At 47.2% G+C, this 18,214-nt stretch overlaps 2 protein-coding genes across 10 annotated transcripts in view; one reads left to right on the top strand and one right to left on the bottom strand.

The window, feature by feature from the left end:
• Positions 1–18,173, bottom strand: part of BCL9L (BCL9 like) — a 76,625-nt gene extending 58,452 nt beyond the window's left edge. For 4 of the 9 annotated variants that reach the window (XM_057552430.1, XM_057552429.1, XM_057552431.1 and 1 more), the window contains exons 1-4: positions 18,054–18,173; positions 16,363–16,425; positions 16,012–16,154; positions 15,449–15,509 (exon numbers count right to left, since the gene is read on the bottom strand). The gene's annotated coding sequence lies outside the window, so the exon portion shown is untranslated. Of the gene's footprint in view, positions 1–15,448; positions 15,510–16,011; positions 16,155–16,362; positions 16,426–17,965 lie in introns of all 9 variants that reach the window. The other 5 variants (XM_057552425.1, XM_057552427.1, XM_057552426.1 and 2 more) reach the window with 5 other exon arrangements.
• FOXR1 (forkhead box R1) lies at positions 375–9,581 on the top strand. The gene is made up of 6 exons (XM_007196634.2): positions 375–450; positions 7,060–7,134; positions 7,236–7,483; positions 7,725–7,951; positions 8,832–9,070; positions 9,553–9,581. Exons 1-6 carry the CDS (start codon positions 390–392, stop codon positions 9,579–9,581), a joined length of 879 nt encoding a protein of 292 aa, XP_007196696.1. The 5' UTR covers positions 375–389.
• Positions 18,174–18,214: the final 41 nt, after the last annotated feature.

An 18,214-nucleotide genomic window follows, 5' to 3' on the forward strand; every position in this document is an offset into this window, starting at 1 on the left:
TCTTCAATGGTAGACTGATTTACTAAATAAAAGAAGAGCTTGGTGCAAATGTAGAGGGGAAAGAGGGCCTGGGGTACCTCCCTTCTGGACCCCCAAGGTTCCCAAATGAAAGCGGGGGGTCTTGCAGAAAGACGTGGCAAGGAGCACTCAGTGGAGGCTCGAGAGCAAGAGTGTCAGACGGACTGGGCACACCTGAGCGGGCTCCGACCTAACTCAATCAGAGTGCGGGTATTTGAGGAAGTGCCTCCTAGACCTCAGCCTCAGTCTCTTCAGACTCTCCCACCCTGTGCTGGCTCTCCCTCCTCTAGCTAATCGTGGATCTGAAGCTCCAGCACCTAGACTTCTGGGCCAGCCTCCATGGCCAGGTCCCGGGATTGCTGGACTGGGACATGGGGAACGAGTGCTTTCTGGCCTTCACCACTACGCACCTGCCCTTAGCGGAACAGAACCGTGAGTGTCCGAGAGGGGGGTCGTGGGGGATGGGCGCGCCGCGGAGGGTCGGAGGCTCCTGGGCGCGCCGGACCGGAAGCTCCCCGGCCTTTGACTCGCTTGCCACTCGCCCCCACGAGCCCCGTGACGTATGTCGCGTTACCGGGCCCCGCGCCCCCTTTGCTGAACCCCGGAGCTCCCACCCCACCCCCACTTTTTCCGAGGGGCAATGGAGTCCCCGCCTCGACCGAAAGCCCGGGGAGGGCAGGGGTCCTGCCTGAACACGGCCTTTCAATCCTACCCCACCCACCCCGGCTAAATCCCAGAACTTTCTAGGCCTCTTCTCGGCCTTTTCTCCGTGGCGCCTACGCCATCGGGACACACTACGTTTTCGTTCATCTTTCTCTTAAAATCTTTTTAAAATCGGTTTTGTTCGTGGCTGTATCCCCACCTCCTAATACATTGTCTGACACCTAGAGGTGCTCAATATTTGCTGAATGGATAGTTGACCGTTGTCTTTTAAAAACTTTTTTTGTTTGGTCCTCAAGTGTTGCGATTTGAGTTAATCACCTCCTACATTCATGGTACATGATTGACATCTGTTTGGGCAAAGTACTTGGATTAACTCATTCAATCCCCACCCACTTTTGTCACCTCCCACACTCCCAAGTATCTACCCTAATCCGTTTAATGTCTTTAGATAGGTGTATCTTTGAAAACTGTTTAGCATTATTTTGCTTTTATAGATGAACTTAATTGACATAAACTCATTGCTTTTTTCCCCCTCATTCAAATCGTTTTTTTTTTTTTTTAATTTTTATTTATTTATTTATTTATTTATTTATGGCTGTGTTGGGTCTTCGTTTCTGTGCGAGGGCTTTCTCTAGTTGTGGCAAGCGGGGCCACTCTTCATCGCGGTGCGCGGGCCTCTCACTATCGCGGCCTCTTTTGTTGTGGAGCACAGGCTCCAGATGCGCAAGCTCAGTAATTGTGGCTCACGGGCCCAGCTGCTCCGTGGAATGTGGGATCTTCCCAGACCAGGGCTTGAACCGGTGTCCCCTGCATTGGCAGGCAGATTCTCAACCACTGCGCCACCAGGGAAGCCCCCAAATCGTTTTTAAGAGTTATTTCGGTTGCTAAATGCAGATCTGGTTCATCATTTCTGACTGCTGTGCGGTATTCTATCATCTGCATACATTACTTTTTGCATTTTAATTCTCCTTACTGATGGAGACAAAACTCCACTGGAACTCTTTGCCACCATAAGTAATGCTGACGAACATTCTTGTATCTTCACTGATTCAAGAAATATTTATTGAGCACCTCCAATTTGCCAGGCACTGTTCTGGACACTCACGTGATACATCATGAACAAAACAGACAAGTCTTCATGGAGCTGACATTCTACTGGGGCCACACAGGCAATCCACATTAAAAAAAATATATATATATATATATATATATGGTATGTTATAAGGTGATAACTGAGATGGGGGGAAAAAGGACATGGTAAGAGGGCTCAGGAATGGGGGCTGGGAGGTGGTGGCAGCTACAGTTTTAAATAGGGTCATCAGGTTGGTCTTCATTGGGAACATAGTATATGAGCAGAGCAGAGTTGAAGGAGGTGAGATAGTGAGCCGGAGGATACTTAGAGGAAAATTTCCCAGGCAGAAAAAATAGCCAGTGTAGAAGCCCTCAGGAATATGCCTGGAGGAACCGGTAAAGAGGCCAGTGAGGCTGGATCAAAGTAAATAAAGAGGAGAGTTCAGAGGGTGTGGGTCATGGAGCAGAGATCAGGAAGAGCCGTCTTCCCCTTTGAGGGCGTTAGGGTTGACTCCAAGTAAGATGCAGCATGGTTGAAAGGTTTGGAACAGAGGAGTGACATGATCGCCAGCTTAGTGAGTGACCTGTGCCATTGCATAGTGTGCCTATACTTGGTTTAATGTCCTGCTATCACTGTCTTAAGATTTTTAATAATTTTTGAACAAGGAGGCCCACATTTTCCTTTTGCACTGGGCGCTGCAAATTATGTAGCTGATCCTGAATGATCTATAGTCTGAAAAGATCACTGTGGCTGCTGGGTTGAGGGTACACTGTAAATGTAGAGCGACTGGGAAGCCAGGAGACTAGTTAGGAGGCTACTGTAGTAATCCAGACAAGAGCCGATGGCAGACTGCACCACCAGGGTGGTGGCAGAGGATATGGTAAGAAGGTAGAACCACGTGGATTCGCTTGATGGATTGGATGTGTGGTGTAAAAAAGAGAGATTAGAGGATGACTCATCCAGAGTTTTTGGCTGATCAAGAGCAAGGATGGGTTGTCTTGTAGTGAGATGGGGTAAGCTCCTGATAGGATGTTTAGGGAGGAAAATCAGGAATTCTGTTCTGAACATGCTGAGTTTGAGATATTTTTTAGATATCCAAGTAGAAATGTTGAGTAAGCTGGTGAATATATAAGTCTGCAATTCTGGAGAGAGGTATGCAGATATAAATTTTGAGAGTCTTTGGTACACGCCTGGCATTTAAGGGGTGAGAATAGAGAAGAACCAAGGATGAGCCCTGGGGGGCATTCCATTCTAAAGATATTGGAGAGGAGATAAACCAAAAAAACTGAGGAAGTGACCATTAAGAATCAAAACTGATATTGTGGTTTCCTGGAAACCAAGTGAAGAAAGTGTTTCAAAGAAGGAGTGGTCACAGGACAGGAACACTGCTGTGAGAGATCAGGTCGGAGGTGGGCTGACTATTGGATTTAGCAAAGCAGAGCCTTGATTATATGGTTTTGGTGGAGTGCAGCCTTGATCATAGTGGTTCTGGTGGAGTGGTGGAGGAGGAAGACTGATTGGCAAGGCTTTAAGTGTGGAAGGGAGAGGAAGTGGAGACAAAGTATAGGCAATTCTTTCGAGGAGTTCTTCCTCAAAGGAAAGCAAAAATATGGAGTAGTGGCCTGGCACAGAAAGTGGGGACAAAAGAAGTTCTTGTTTTTAATAAGATGAGAGAATTAACAGCATATTTGAATGATGATAATGGTCCAGAGACAGAAATTTATAACAGAAAAGAGAGGAGACTGGAATTCCCTGGCTGTCCAATGATTAGGACTTGGCGCTTTCACTCCCCTCTGGTCAGGAAACTAAGATCCCACAAGCCTCCTGAGGCCAAAATAAATTTCAAACACTGTCCTTGAGGAGGCGTGGGGCCACCTGTGTCAGAGAGAGCAAGGGAGGGAGATGGACAGAGGCACTATCCTTTGATCCCACTGAGATCACCCGTCTGTTGATCTCATCACCCTTTCCCTGCTCTCAAAGAGCAGAGTTAGAGAGGATGTCCTCTCTTTAACTAACCTGGAATCCCCCAGTCAAACAGGCTCACTCTCTTGCATACACCGTTGACTCCTTTGGCTCTCTATGGCTTTGGAACACTTGCTTGGCCAAACCACAACCCTGATTAAATCCAGCTCTACCAAACAAGTGCTCCAAAGCCATAGATCAATGGATTGGGGTTATCAGTTGGTATCAAAAGAGATGGTTGGAAAGAGGAGGTGGTGCATTTTTACATGGTGCAAAAATGAGGTTATGGAGAGGTTGCAGTTATTGGTTTAGGTTATGACAGTGAGGACTGTCTATGTTAGGATGGAAGGCAGAATTTTGGGAGGAGAAGAGTTCAAGAAACTAGAGGCCAGGTTATTAGGATAATCATCTATGTATCTATTGAAATAGCCAAGATTTAAGGCAGGAGTAGCACTAGTGACAGTGAGCCAGGAACTAAATTCCTCTAAATGAGGGGGAGTGGCCGAGAATTTGGTAGATGATGGTAGCAATGAAAATTAGTATATAAATTCCTCTTTTAACTTGAGTAGACACACCCAGGATTAGACAGTAAATTGTAGTGCTGCCTGATTATTCTTCACCAGCACCGGTTGCTATTCAGATGTAATAAAGGATCCTATTTCACTGCATCTTTGCCAACACTTGGTATTACCTCTTTTTATAATTCTTGTCAGTTTGATGTAAAGTATTATATCATTCTTTTATTGTGTTCCTATTACTAGTAAGGCTGAGCATCTTCAGGTAGCCCCTCCTTCTGAATACTGATTCGTATCTTTCACCCACGTATAGATTTGTCTTAGCCTTTTATTTTTTGATTTGTAGGAGCTGTCTATCAGAGAATTGAGAGTTCTGGAGATGATTTTTTTTCTGGTTTATTATCTATGGATTTTTTTTTCCCTTGTGAGTTTTACTGTGCAGAACCTTTCAATTTTTATGTGTTATAATATCTGCATTAAATGTATAGGTTAATTTGAGGATAATTGGCATCTTTATAATATGTATTATATGTCTTTGTTTATTGAAGTCTTTTAGGTCCTTAAGTAGTAAGTACATCTTTTTCACATAAAGGTCCATTCTTTGATGAGTTAATCCCTAGATACATTATAACTTTGGTTGCTATTGTGAACAGCACCTTTTTGGAAAAAAAAAATTATTTTCCAGTTTCTTAATGCTGGTATAGAGGAACAGTGGTGATTAGTATGTTGGTCTTATATCCAGCAAACTTGCTGGACTCTTATCGGTTCTAATAATTTATATATCGATTTTGTATGGTTTTCTGTTAATCTATGTTTTTTTCTGTAAATAATTACAGTTTTGCCTTTTTCTTTCTTGTATCTCTTACTACTTTTTCCTTTTTAGAATACTGTGTTGAACATTAACGATGTAATGGGCATCCTTTCTAATTACTGAGCTCTCTAATAAGTATATCATCATTTTCCAGACAAAAACCTAGATTCATCTGTAATATGATGACACTCATGGGGACAATGAGGGGGACAAAAATAGTTCCCCCTAACTGGACCAGAAGCCAGCTTCATGTCGAGCAGCTAGCTCTAATATATACCTGATTTACTCTGAGCCCACCATGTATTCATTCATCCAGTTAAGTTGAGCTCCTCCCATGTGCCAGGCAGTGAAGGAGACAGACCTGGAGATAGACACTTACCAGGTAATTACAATAAAATGTGTGCTACGGGAGTGTTTGGACAGGTAGTCAGAGAAGGCCTGCTTTAGAAAGATGTTTAAACAGAGACCTGATGGGTGAGTAGCATTTAACTAGGCAAGCAGGAAGAGGGAAGAGTGTTTCTTTCCAGCAAAGGGAACAGCTTATGGGAAGGCAGAGGATCTAGATGTGGTCTGTTGGAGATGGGTGGAGAGCCTGGGAGGAATGACTCAACACTGATGAGAAGCCAGGGCCTTGTAGACTATCTCAGGAATTTAGATTTGGCCCAAAGGCAATGGAAAGCCATCAAAAGGCTTTACACTGAAGGGTGGCATGATTGGATTAACATTTTGGGAAGATCACTCAAACTGCAATACGGTAAATTAAAGAAAAGAAGATAAACAGACCTTTTAGGTTATAGGCTTGGACTAGGATGGTAGAACTTGGTGATTGATTGGGTGTGGCTGTACGGGAAAGAAGAGTCAAGAATGATTTCCACTCACGGACATAGAAAACAAACTTATGGTTACCAAAGGGGAAGTGGTGGCGGGGGAGGGGGCGTGGGGGGGGATAAATTAGGAGTTTGGGATTAACAGATACACACTACTGTACATAAAATAGATAACCAACAAGGGCCTACTGTAGAGCACAGGGAACTATGTTCAATATCTTGTAATAACCTACAATGGAAAAGAATCTGAAAAAGAATGTGTATATATATGCGCGCGCGCGCGCGCGTGTGTGTGTGTGTGTGTGTGTGTGTGTGTGTGTGTGTATAAAACTGAATCACGGGCTTCCCTGGTGGCGCAGTGGTTGGGAGTCTGCCTGCCAATGCAGGGGATGCGGGTTCGAGCCCTGGTCTGGGAAGATCCCATGTGCCGCGGAGCAGCTAAGCCCGTGAGCCACAATTACTGAGCCTGTGCATCTGGAGCCTGTGCTCCGCAACAAGAGAGGCCGCGATAGTGAGAGGCCCGCGCACCGCGATGAAGAGTGGCCCCCGCTCTCCACAACTGGAGAAAGCCCTCGCACACAAACGAAGACCCAACACAGCCATAAATAAATAAATAAATAAATAAATAAATAATTTAAAAAAATAGAAAAAAATTAAAAAAAAAAAAAACTGAATCACTTTGCTGTACACCTGAAACGAACACATTGTAAATCAACTATACTTCAACTAAAAAATTGAGGGAAAAAAAAAAAAAAAGAATGATTTCCAAGTATCTAGCCTGGACAGCTGGTTAGCTGGTGCCACGCGCTGAAACGAGGAATGCAGGAGCAAGAGCAGGAAAATGGAGTTGGGTTTTAGAAATGTTGTTCAAATGCCTGTGGGTTATCCCACGGGCAGTTCTAGTTAAGGGGCTGGCAGAGAAGTCTGGGCTAGAGAGAAAGATTTGTAAGCCTTGAGTTTATAGATGGTGACTGACTAAAGTAACAGGCATTAATGAGATGGTTTAGGGGCCGTAATGTGGGGTGAGAAGAGAAGAATGCAGAGGAGAATGAAAAGGTCAGAGAGGTAAGGGGAAACCAGTAGAATATGGCATCATAACTTCCCAGGCAGGGCCCATAGCCACCTCCCAGGGAAGCTTCAAGGGGCCAAAATGAAAATCCTAGGATGTTTTGACTCTCTTCTTTTTGCTAGTTGCCAGATATAAACTCCGAATAGTTGAGCCACCAAAACTACCTCTGGGAAAAAAACCCAACCCTGATAAAGATGGTGAGTAGATGGGAGTGAGTTCTCTGACATGGCCCTGTGGCCTGGGCGGGACACCCAAAGCCCATGACCTATGGTCCGCAATCTCCTTTTTCTCTGCACAGGTCCAGATTTCGAGCCCAACCTGTGGATGTGGGTAGACCCCAACATCGTGTTCCCCCCTGGAAAGCTGGAGGTCCCAGAACCCAGTAAGGGGAAGAATCTGACAAGCATAGTCCCTTCCCCTCAGCCACCCCCAAAAGAAGACGACTTTGCCAAATGCCCACAGGCCACAGTGGTGGAGTCGCCATCACTTTCTGGAGACCAGTATCCCCCTCGGAAGTGGTTTGCCTCTTCCCCCAGCAACTGGGAGGTAGGGGTTTCTGGGGTGTGGGCTGGACTTGGGATGTAGGCAGGGTGGGCACAGGGATGATGCAGCAGAGAGTTCTGTTTTCTTAGGGTTAACGAAGGGTTAATGGGTTCAGAAATTAGCTGTGCCCCTGGGTTGGGGAGAAGCCCAGATGGTGGCCCTAGACCACCACCCCTTCCTGCCACTGCACCCCTGGAGTAGAGGCCGTGGAGTCAGGACCAGTTCCTACTCTGTGCTCCTCTAGCTCACAGAAGAGGAGGAGGCGGAGGACCAGGATGACAGCTCCTCTGTGGCTCTCCCGTCCCCTCACAAAAGGGCCCCCCTCCAGAGTCGGAGGCTTCGGCAAGCCAACAGCCAGGAGGGGGGGCTGTGGTCCCGGCCCCCTCTCAATTACTTCCACCTAATTGCACTGGCATTAAGAAACAGTTCCCCCTGTGGCCTCAACGTGCAACAGATCTACAGTTTCACTCGGTATGTGCAGGGGGGGGCCCTGTGAGGAGGGCGAAGGGAGGGGGCAGGGCCCTGCTCTGATACCTTCCAGGCCCTGGGCTGCTGCTTCAGTTCCCCCATCTGGGGCTGAGAGGATACTTCTCCTTTCCCAGGCACTGGTTCTGGGTTGTTCCCGAATGTGTGTCCACACCTCACATAGACAGGAAGATAGCCACCCCACCCCCTTTCACATCTAAGAAACTCCAACCTTTTTATACCTTAGTTCCTTAAAATATAAAATCACCCGGGTCATAAATTCTCCCATCTTCCCTCTCAAGAGGGAAGTATAAAATCTGGTTTAAAATAAACCCAGTATAAAATCTGGTTTCCCCAACAGTTTCTCACATGCTTTCCCTTTGGACTGAACTGCCTGGCACAGCCTGTTCCCCAAGGACCCGGGGAAGCCGGGCTGAGAAGGGATTTACGTTGAGCTTTGAGAGTCGGGTACCCATGACTATGACGAGTTTCTCAGACCTTTTCCCTCTATTATCAGACGAGTCACAGAGTATTAATCCGCAAGAGGCATCCTCCTTGACCAGGATTCCTCTGACAGGAGCTTGTTGGCCTGATTTCTGCTCTGTTCCTGTTGCAAGTCAAACTCCTGAGCCCTCGGAGGGAGGGAGGAAAGCGAGCCGGGGAGTGGGGGCAGTGAACTGGGTCTATAAGGTGAGGCTCTGCACAAGCACTGCGCCAGGTGGAGGTCTGACACATGCTCAGTTGGCAGAGTGCGTCGCGGGCCAGCTTGCCCTTCTCCGACGTGAGAGAAGGGCTGAGGCTCCTGGCCCCGGGGGAGAACATTCTCCAGGGTAAGGCGTCTCCCAGAGAGACCACACCTCTCCTTACCATTCCTCCCTGTCTGCAGACAACATTTCCCCTTTTTCCGGACGGCTCCTGAAGGCTGGAAGAATACCGTGCGTCACAATCTCTGTTTCCGAGACAGCTTTGAGAAAGTGCCGGTCAGCACGCAGGGTGGCGCCAGCACACGGCCCCGATCCTGCCTCTGGAAGTTGACCGAGGAGGGACACCGCCGCTTTGCAGAGGAGGCCCGCGCCTTGGCCTCCACTAAGCTGGAAACTATCCAACAGTGCATGAGCCAGCCAGGTGTGAGGCCTCGTCACACGTGGGGCCGAGGGAAGGGGTCCTGAAGATCCTGACCCAAGGCCGAGTGTGCAGAGAAGGAGCCAGGGTCACACGGAGGAGGGGGCGGGGAGGGGGTGGCACCTTCTGTAGGAACGGGAGAGGAGAGCAGTGTTCTGAGACCCTGGGGTCGTGCCTGCGTCAGAGGTCCCCCCCCACACACAAGCACGGAACCTGAGGTGCTGGGAGTTGGTGGAGAAACAGCTAAGGTGCAGCTGGCCCTACTCACAGCCCCGCAGCTTGGGGAAATGGTGACCACACAATGTGGGAAGCATGGTATAAGCGGTTCTCTGCAAAGGGGGCTTTTTCTTCTCCTGGAGACCAGGTGGCATTTGGGCCTTGAGAGAGGAAAAGTAGATCATTTGCCGTGAGAGAGCTTTCCAGGCTTAGGGAACAGCGTCTGCAAACGGCAGATAGATCCCTTTGACTTTCTTCTTTCCTTACAGATGTGATGCCCTCCCTCTTTGACCTTTAGTTCCACAAACCAACCATCAGCCCACGCCTTATTAAAGTTATCTGCAGCACCCTGGCGTGTGCGTGGTCTGAGGATGGGGCAGGGGTGGGGGCGGAGGTGAGTTCTGAGGTTGGAAATGGGATGCCCTCAGAGCTGATGGGTGGGGCAGTTGCCTGATGCACAGCAAAGGGAGCCCATACTCTTCCTTCTTCAAAGGAAGAAAACACTCGACCCTCTTTAGGGTCCCATTTTTCTTGGGAGATGCTATCATAAAGCAGCCAGGCCTGCAAAAGGCCCCCCCAAATCACCACCCACTCATAGGAGTGGATGTAATCAGCTGGGGACAATGAGGAGAGGCCCAGGGAAACACATCATCTATGGAACAGTTGAAGGAAAGACCCTTATAGGAGGCCATGAAGGAGCAGTGAGAAAGGTGAAAGGAAAGAATTTCTTGAGAAAAGGAGTAGCCAGGCTTAAGTCTCATTTCCCCCATTTAAGCATTGGGGGTGAGGGGTGGGAACTGAGAGCTGAGAGGCATGGCCCTTCCATATTTCCGGTTTCAGTAGAAACCAGAGTACTTGTCCTTAGAGGCTGCAGATCACAGCTGGGCTGCTGTGGCTTCCCTGGTTGCAGGAGACCGTGTCCAGGGCAAGGCCAGCTGCCAGCCTCAGACCTGAGGGATAGGGAGAAGCCAGGGGGACAAGTAAGGAAGGGACGAGATTCAGAGCTGTGTCGGGATGCCATGGACATTCCCACAGTGCTTGAAGTTCACGCTGGGTTTCCCACAGGGCTGAGATGACCCTTCTCATTCCCTCTCCTGCTCTTCCCTCACCCCACAACAGGCCTGTACAGAAACATGGCTCCAGCCTCAGACACTGTCCCAGGGGACTGGGCATCACTACTCCCCAGAGGTAGCAGTGGGTGGTGCGTGAGTCTCAAGAAGGGCACTGGCTCTCAGCTCTGATGTAGCTGCTTGCTGCTCTTGCATCCTCGTTCTAGAAGAACCTGCCTCAGGCAGCCACTTTCTCTTTAAGCTTGAGTGTCTTGATCAGGAAAATGAGTTAATGATGGCTCTTTCTTTTTTTTATTTTTATTTTTTTTGGACACACAGCATGGCACGTGGGATCTTAGTTCCCCTACCAGGGATTGAACCCGCGCCCCCTGCAGTGGAAGCGCAGAGTCTTAACCACTGGACCGCCAGGGAAGTCCCTGATGGCTCTTTCTTAGTACTGTACCAGCATTGAGATGTGGGGGGATGGAGTAGAGTGCTTCATACCAAACCTGGCTCCCAGTTCTAAATAAATGGTAGCTGTTTTTTTGCTTCTTGTGATGTCTAGTTAGGACCCGCCTCCTTCCTCCAGGATGCTGGTGGGCTAGTGATGGCCTGGATTTACTTTCAGCACTTGGCAACTCTCAGTGGGAGCCGGGACCTTGCTCCATCTCTGACTCCCCGCTCTGCTCCCACTCAGCAGATCACCTGTCATCTCTCACTGTATCTTCTTTAGCACAGTTTTCTTAACATTTCTAAACTTCAGTTTCTTTTGCATGCAAATTGGGGATAGTAAAAGTACACACAAATTTGATTTGGGAACTAAATAGGACAATGGAAAGTGTGTAGTCCTGTGTCTGGCATATTAACATTGAGTGCTTACAATTGGACCAGACATCATTCTAAGTGCATTTGCAGGTTTAATCCATACAGAGGCCTTAAGGAGTAGGTACTGTTATTCTTCTCAGGTCATTGAGTGTGATAGCTATTTAAGGAGTTGCCTTCATTTCTGTCCACTTATTCAGCCCTTAATCCCTTGCAGTCTATAGCACTATAAAATCAGACTGCCTCCTCCCTAGTCTCTGAAACATGGTATTCCTGAAAGCATGGCCCATGCCCTATCTGACCAAAATCTTTATCTTTGAAGAAAGGCCCCGGTTCATCTGCTTGGTTTGCACGTTTTTGGTAACAGTCATGCAGTCTCGCCCTAGTCACTTGTCCATCACCACAACCACCTCTGCTCTACCTGCTCCAGCTTTGCATTCATTCTGGAATATGCACCAAAAGCAGTGCTAGGCCAGGGGCTCTCATTGGCCCTATGGTTGCCGCAAGGATGTGGGGGATTGGCAGGCCCAGGAGTGTCAAGTGTCAGTGCAGGAGGCAGTGTCTCACCTTAAAGAGCTGAGCCTCATACCGAAGGCCATTGAGAATGAGCTGAGCCAAGAACCTAACCCGGTTTTACACCTAAGCAGAAAGTATTTGTTGTGTCGTTTTATTATATACTGAATTTTCCAGGAATGCAACTCTTATGTAAAGTGAAGGAAGACTGTACTTTTTTTAGTTTGGAAGTTTTCTGAGAGTTGTTTGCCATTTCAGAAAATCACTTCACTGACAGCAAAGCTGCTCTGGTATTTAACTCACCAATACCACATGCCTGTATTGGTCTGTTTGTATTTGTTGTAATCATCGGGATTCTACATGTATAAACAAATATTTAGCTATTTCAAGGTAGCCAATATACAGAAAAAAGTATTTTCAGGACTTCCCTGGTGGCGCAGTGGTTAAGACTCTGCACTCCCAATGCAGGGGGCCCGGGTTCGATCCCTGGTCAGGGAACTAGATCCCACACACATGCCGCAACTAAGAAGCCGGCGAGCCACAACTAAGACCTGGTGCAAACTAATTAATTAATAAATTAAAAAATCAGAATAGCTCTATATCCATTTTTTAAAAAGTATTTTCAATAATCATTTGAATGACATCTCTTTAAGCTATTCACAATAAGTACAAATTTTTAACTGTTTCATATTTTCAAATATAGTTTATTGGACTTCCCTGGCGGCGCAGTGGTTAAGAATCCACCTGCCAATGCAGGGGACATGGGTTTGAGCCCCGGTCTGGGAAGATCCCACATGCCACAGAGCAACTAAGCCTGTGTGCCACAACTACTGAGCCTGCGCACTACAGCCCGCGAGCCACAACTACTGAAGCCCGCAAACCTAAAGCCCATGCTCCACAACAAGAGAAGCCACCGCACCGCAACGAAGAGTAGCCCCTGCTCGATGCAACCAGAGCCACGTGCAGCAACGAAGACCCGACACAGCCAAAATAAAATAAATAAATTTACAAAAAAGAATATATATAGTTTATCCATTAGAATACATTTTTATTATACATTTCTCTCCCTTTATTTTTCTGTTGTATTACCGTTAGAGCATTACAGTTTGATTTTTTTTTAATTGTATGTGTAGGTAGGTTATTTTATCAGTAAGGTTCATTTCAGGGTGGTAAAGACGGTCTTACAGAGTATTTGCTCCATTCCTAGGGTGTTAAGACTGATGAAGTAGAAAAACACCAAACCAAGCAACGTATAAGATACAGTCCCTGTCCCAGAGGCGCTCACCCTCAGTGACCTTGGCAACCAGTGAGGACAATACAATGGAATAAGTCCCGTTCATGTCCAAACCCCAGAGCCTAGCATGGGGCCCATTAGGTAGTAAGAATGCTCTGTTTGCTAGGACTTGTCACTAGTAACTTCCCTAACAGACAGATTCCTTGTTCTCTGGAAGCACAGAGAAGAGGGCAATTAGCGTGAGAGGAACTGGGGAAGATTTCTCACAGGAGACGTTAGCACAGGGTCTGCTTTCCAAGTCTGGAAAACAACATCTAGCTCTTCTCTGGAAGTGATGTCCCCTGCATTGGCAAGCGGATTCTTAATCACTGTGCCACCAGGGAAGTCCAACTCCCTTTTATTTTTTAAATGATGCTTAGCCACTCATTGAAAGTGGCTTGGAGGGGGCAAACATGGAAGCAGGAAGGCCTGTAGGGAGGTGACTGCAGAATCCAGGTGGCAGTAGAAATGGAGAGCAGCAGCCTGATTTGATGATATAGCTTGGAGGCAGAATCAACACGTCAACAGTATTGACTAGATGCAGGAGGAGAAAATAATGACTCTGAGGTTTCTGGTTTGAATGACTGGATGAATGATGAGGAGGGGAAGCCTGTGTAGGAGCAGCAGGTTTGAGCAGTTTTGTGTTTAGAATGTGTGAGACATCAGGGTGGTTACGTCAAGTTGATAATTGTTGTACGTCTGGAGTTCAGAAGATAAGCCTGAGCTGAAGACGTAAATACATTTGAGAGTCAGGGGGATATAGACGGTATTTAAATCATACTCAATGTACTGGTGTAGAAAGATATTCATAATACATTTTTAGGGCTAAAAAAACAAACAGTAGCAGAACAGTATGTTGTCTACGCACAGAAAATGTCTTGAAGAAAACAGGTATCAGACAGTAATAGTCATCTTTGGGGATTGGCGGGTGGCAAAAAGATATGGAGGCCAATCCCTTTTTATTTATTTATTTATTTATTTTAAAAATATTTATTTATTTGGCTGTGCTGGGTCTTAGTTGCAGCACGTGGGATCTTTAGTTGCGGCGTGGGATATAGTTCCCTGACCAGAGATTGAACCTGGGCCCCAGGCATTGCGAGCGCAGAGTCTTAGCCACTGGACCTCCAAGGAAGTCCCCCTTCTTATTTATAGCTTCGGTACAGGATTTTTTTTCTTTTTTAATAAGAAATTACTTTTTAGAATTTTTAAATAAATAAAGCTATCCACTAGCCTATTGTGTAGTTTGATACTCTAATTGTTAGGGAACCATTGACTGATACCACCCACCTTGGCCAGGCACAATGATAACCACTTGCATGAGTTCTCTCACAACACGAGTTCCCAATAAGGAACATGGTGCTGCCACCGAAAACTAACCAGGAGAATCTGGGAGGGGCCAAAAGGAGGGAGGAGATGCCAGCCCATAATATTGTCCTGCCAACCTCTCAGAATCCTTTGCACTGGAGTCCATCTTAGCTGAGAGATGCACGCGCCACCAGGAAGTACCCTGAGTCAGACCAAATATAGGCCAAGAAAGATGACTGGCCAGAGACAACCCTGAAAACTAACCCCATTACCATGAAACCTGAGACTGCGAGCCACATGGCAGAGCAGTTCTCCTGGGTTCCCTTACCCTGCTGCTCTCCACCCGGGTGCCCCTTCCCAATAAAGTCTTTTGTTTCGTCAGTACATGTATGTCCTCAGACAATTCATTTCCGAGTGTTAGACAAGAACCCACTCTTGGGCCCTGGAAGGGGTCCCCTTTCCTGCAACATAATTAGCAGGCTGTTAGCTGCATGCTTCTGAGGCTCCTTCCCAGCACAGACTCCCACCCCATGGGCATGTTAACACCAGGGTGCCTGGAGTTTTGATGATTTTAACTTAATTTGGGAAATATTCATAGACGATCCCTTTCTGCTAGTTCTACTGAGTCAGGTATGATCAAGACACAGTCCCTGGGCTTCCCTGGTGGCGCAGTGGTTGAGAGTCTGCCTGCCGATGCAGGGGACACTGATTCGAGCCCTGATCTGGGAAGATACCACATGCCGCGGAGCAGCTAGGCCCATGCGCCGCAACTACTGAGCCTGCGCGTCTGGAGCTGTGCTCCGCAACGAGAGGCCGCAACAGTGAGAGGCTCGCGCACCGCGCTGAAGAGTGGCCCTCGCTCGCCGCAACTGGAGAAAGCCCTCACACAGAAACAAAGACCCAACACAGCCACAAATAAATTAATTAATTAATTAATTTAAAAAAAAAAAAAGAAAAGCTCAGTTCTGTGGGTCTGAGTATTATTTAGTAAAAAAAAGACACAGTCCCTGCACTTGAAGAGCTTTTTAACTATTGGGTTTTCAACTGACTACTAAACAAAACGACAAGAGGATGAGCAAAGGACCTTGGAATTGAAAAATTAATTCTGCAGGATCCACTCTGGTAGGCTTCACAAAAAGGGTGACATTTCATTCATTCAATCATGAATTGATCTAAGAGCTTATGAATAGATTGAGAGCTTACCATGTTCCAGACAAAGTCACCAGCCTTGTGGAAATTCCATTCTAGTTCATATTTCAGAGCCCTATATAATAGAAAGAATTTATCAGGCAGAGCTGGAAAGAAGTAAATTCTAGGCAGAGGAAACCAAGGGCTGGAGATGCTAAAGTGCATAGGAGCAACAGGACTGCAGGAATATTGCCTGAAGGAGGCGGGGGGAGGGGTGGAGTGTGGGACACAAGACTGAAAAGGAGGTTAGGAAACTTAGTGTAAAATTCATGTTGCGAAATTTAGATATTTCCTGAAGGCAACTTAGAGACATTAAATTAATCAGGAAAGTCATTTTAGAGACTACCTTAAGACCAGTGTGTGGAGGATAAATGGAGCTGAAATACACCAGGCACTTGGAAACCAGTCAGAAAGATTTTACATGAATCTAAGCAAGAAAGGTAGGGAATTGAAATAAGGTATGGTCTATGAGTATAAAAGGTGGAGAACAGATTTTAGACATCTCAGAAATCCAGTAAGACAGCTTGCACAGGGTGGATGTGGGGACTAAGTGAAAGGGAGTATCAAAGAAAACTTACCGCGGGGACTTCCCTGGGGGCGCAGTTGTTAAGAATCTGTCTGCCAATGCAGGGGACACCGATTCGAGCCCTTCCCTGGTCCGGGAGACCCCACAGGCCGCGGAGCAACAAAGTCCATGCGCCACAACTACTGAGCCTGCGCTCTAGAGCCCACGAGCCACAATTAGTGAAGCCCGTGCGCCTAGAGCCCGTGCTCCTCAACAAGAGAAGCCACCGCAATGAGAAGCCCGCGCCCCGCAACGAAGAGTAGCCCCCGCTCGCCACAACTAGAGAAAGCCTGCACACAGAAACGAAGACCCAACACAGCCAAAAATAAATAAAAATAAATTAAAAAAAAAAAAGATAACTTACCCCAAAACTCCAGGCTTTAGTTTAGTGGTATCATTCACCGGGAGGATGAAAACAGGGGATGATCTGAAGAGGAAGAAATTGAGTTCCATTCACACAGTCTAGTTCAGATGGCAGCCGAATGAATACTCAGTAATGGAAGACTTTAGGGAAACAGTTTCAAAACCCAAATTACAGAGGGCTGAAAAGTTAGGAGTTTAAGCAGATGGTATAGACTACTCTAAAGCAGCTTTGGGACAAATGACGGAAACAGATGGGATGGTTGGGGTGTGACAGAATGAGAGGTCTTGGTAGGTCAAGTGAAGTAATATGTTGCCATGAGAGTGTGGTGGAAGTATTCCTGGGATCCAGTGGGTAAAGCGAAGTCAAGAGGACCTAAGACCTAGACCAGTGATTCTCAAACTTGACTGAGCATCGGAATCACCTGAAGGGCTCATTAAACCACAGATTGCTGGGACCCACTCCAGAGTTTCCTATTCAGTAGGTCTGGGGTGGGGCCCAAGAATTTGCATTTCTAACAAGCTCCCAGATGCTGATGCTGCTGAGCGGGAGGCCACATTTTAAAGGTTTTTAAATTTTTAAACCTGGCCTAGAGCAAACATTTAGTAGCTGGCAGATGCTGAATAATTTTACAAGTGAATGGATAAGAGTACTCATATTCAGGAATGGAGGTCTCCCTGCAGTTAAAGACCAGATAGAAGGTAAGTCCACAGGGGAGGATGGAAGACGATGGTCAGAGTAGAACTTCAGAGTTTGAATTCAGAGAAGGAGCAATTTTTGGTGGACAAGGTCCAGGATTACCCCTGCCAGGGGAGTGATGAGAGGTCAAGGAACTGAGAACTGCAAGGTCATCAAAATGGATCACATCTGGCAAAGGCCTGAGTCTAAAGGGAAGCTCCATCAGGAAGTCAAGATCTGAAGGGGAGTCTGGCTACTTTCCGGGTCTGAATTATGTAGAGCTGACTGGATATGCCCACAGACATTGTAACCCATTCAGGTTAATGCACCAGTACAGGTAACAAATGTAAGGGAAGCTGGGGACTTTGTGCCAGCTCTGTTTGCACATCCTATAAGTTAAGGTGTGGGCCAGGCCCCAGGCTTTTTGGAGGGAGTTCTAGGGTGGAGATCACAGTCTGGGGATTTCAGCCCTCGGAGGGAGCAATTCACCTTAGGTGCTAAGGGAGCAGGGCAGACAGGAAGGCTGTCGACTCTGGGAGAAGTGGCTTGTAGAGAATAAAGTTCCACTAGTTTAGCACGTTTACAGATTAAACACGTCTGCCAACCCTCAGCAATGACTCTGCACCCTTTATAGCTTTCTCTTTACAGCTTTACAGGAGCAACGTTCAGATCACCCCTGTGGGGTATGAGCGTGATTAGGTGTTAGATTAGGCCTTCAGCTTGTGTTCCCTACAGCCTGCTGGTAATGCCTCTGCCGCTTTACACCTGTGCAACCTTCCACAGACTTACCTCCTCCTTCACGCCTCAGTTTCCCGCTTGTAAAATGCCAGTAATAACAGGACACCACACAGGGTTATTGTGAAGGCTACCTGAGGTAGTTAAGGTAAAGCTCTGGACCCCCACTGAGCACCCTATAAATACTAGCTACGATTTGTTACATGTCTCTACGGGTCCTTGTCAGTGCCCAGATACGTGCGCGGTCCCCGCTAACTGTTGCGTGCGCTCTTTCCCCTTACCTTTTCCAGCCAGACCGCATTTGGCGGTACTGGCGACGGGCTGGATTTGTGCGCAACGAGGGTTCCCGGAGAAAAACCCGCGCAACCGTAGAAGGACTTGCAGTGGCGCCTGCCGGCCGCTGGGGGCCGCGGGGGCCGCTGGGTTCGCCCCGCCCCTGAGG

Source organism: Balaenoptera acutorostrata, chromosome 9 (genome assembly GCF_949987535.1).
Source record: "Balaenoptera acutorostrata chromosome 9, mBalAcu1.1, whole genome shotgun sequence".
NCBI lineage: Eukaryota > Metazoa > Chordata > Mammalia > Artiodactyla > Balaenopteridae > Balaenoptera > Balaenoptera acutorostrata.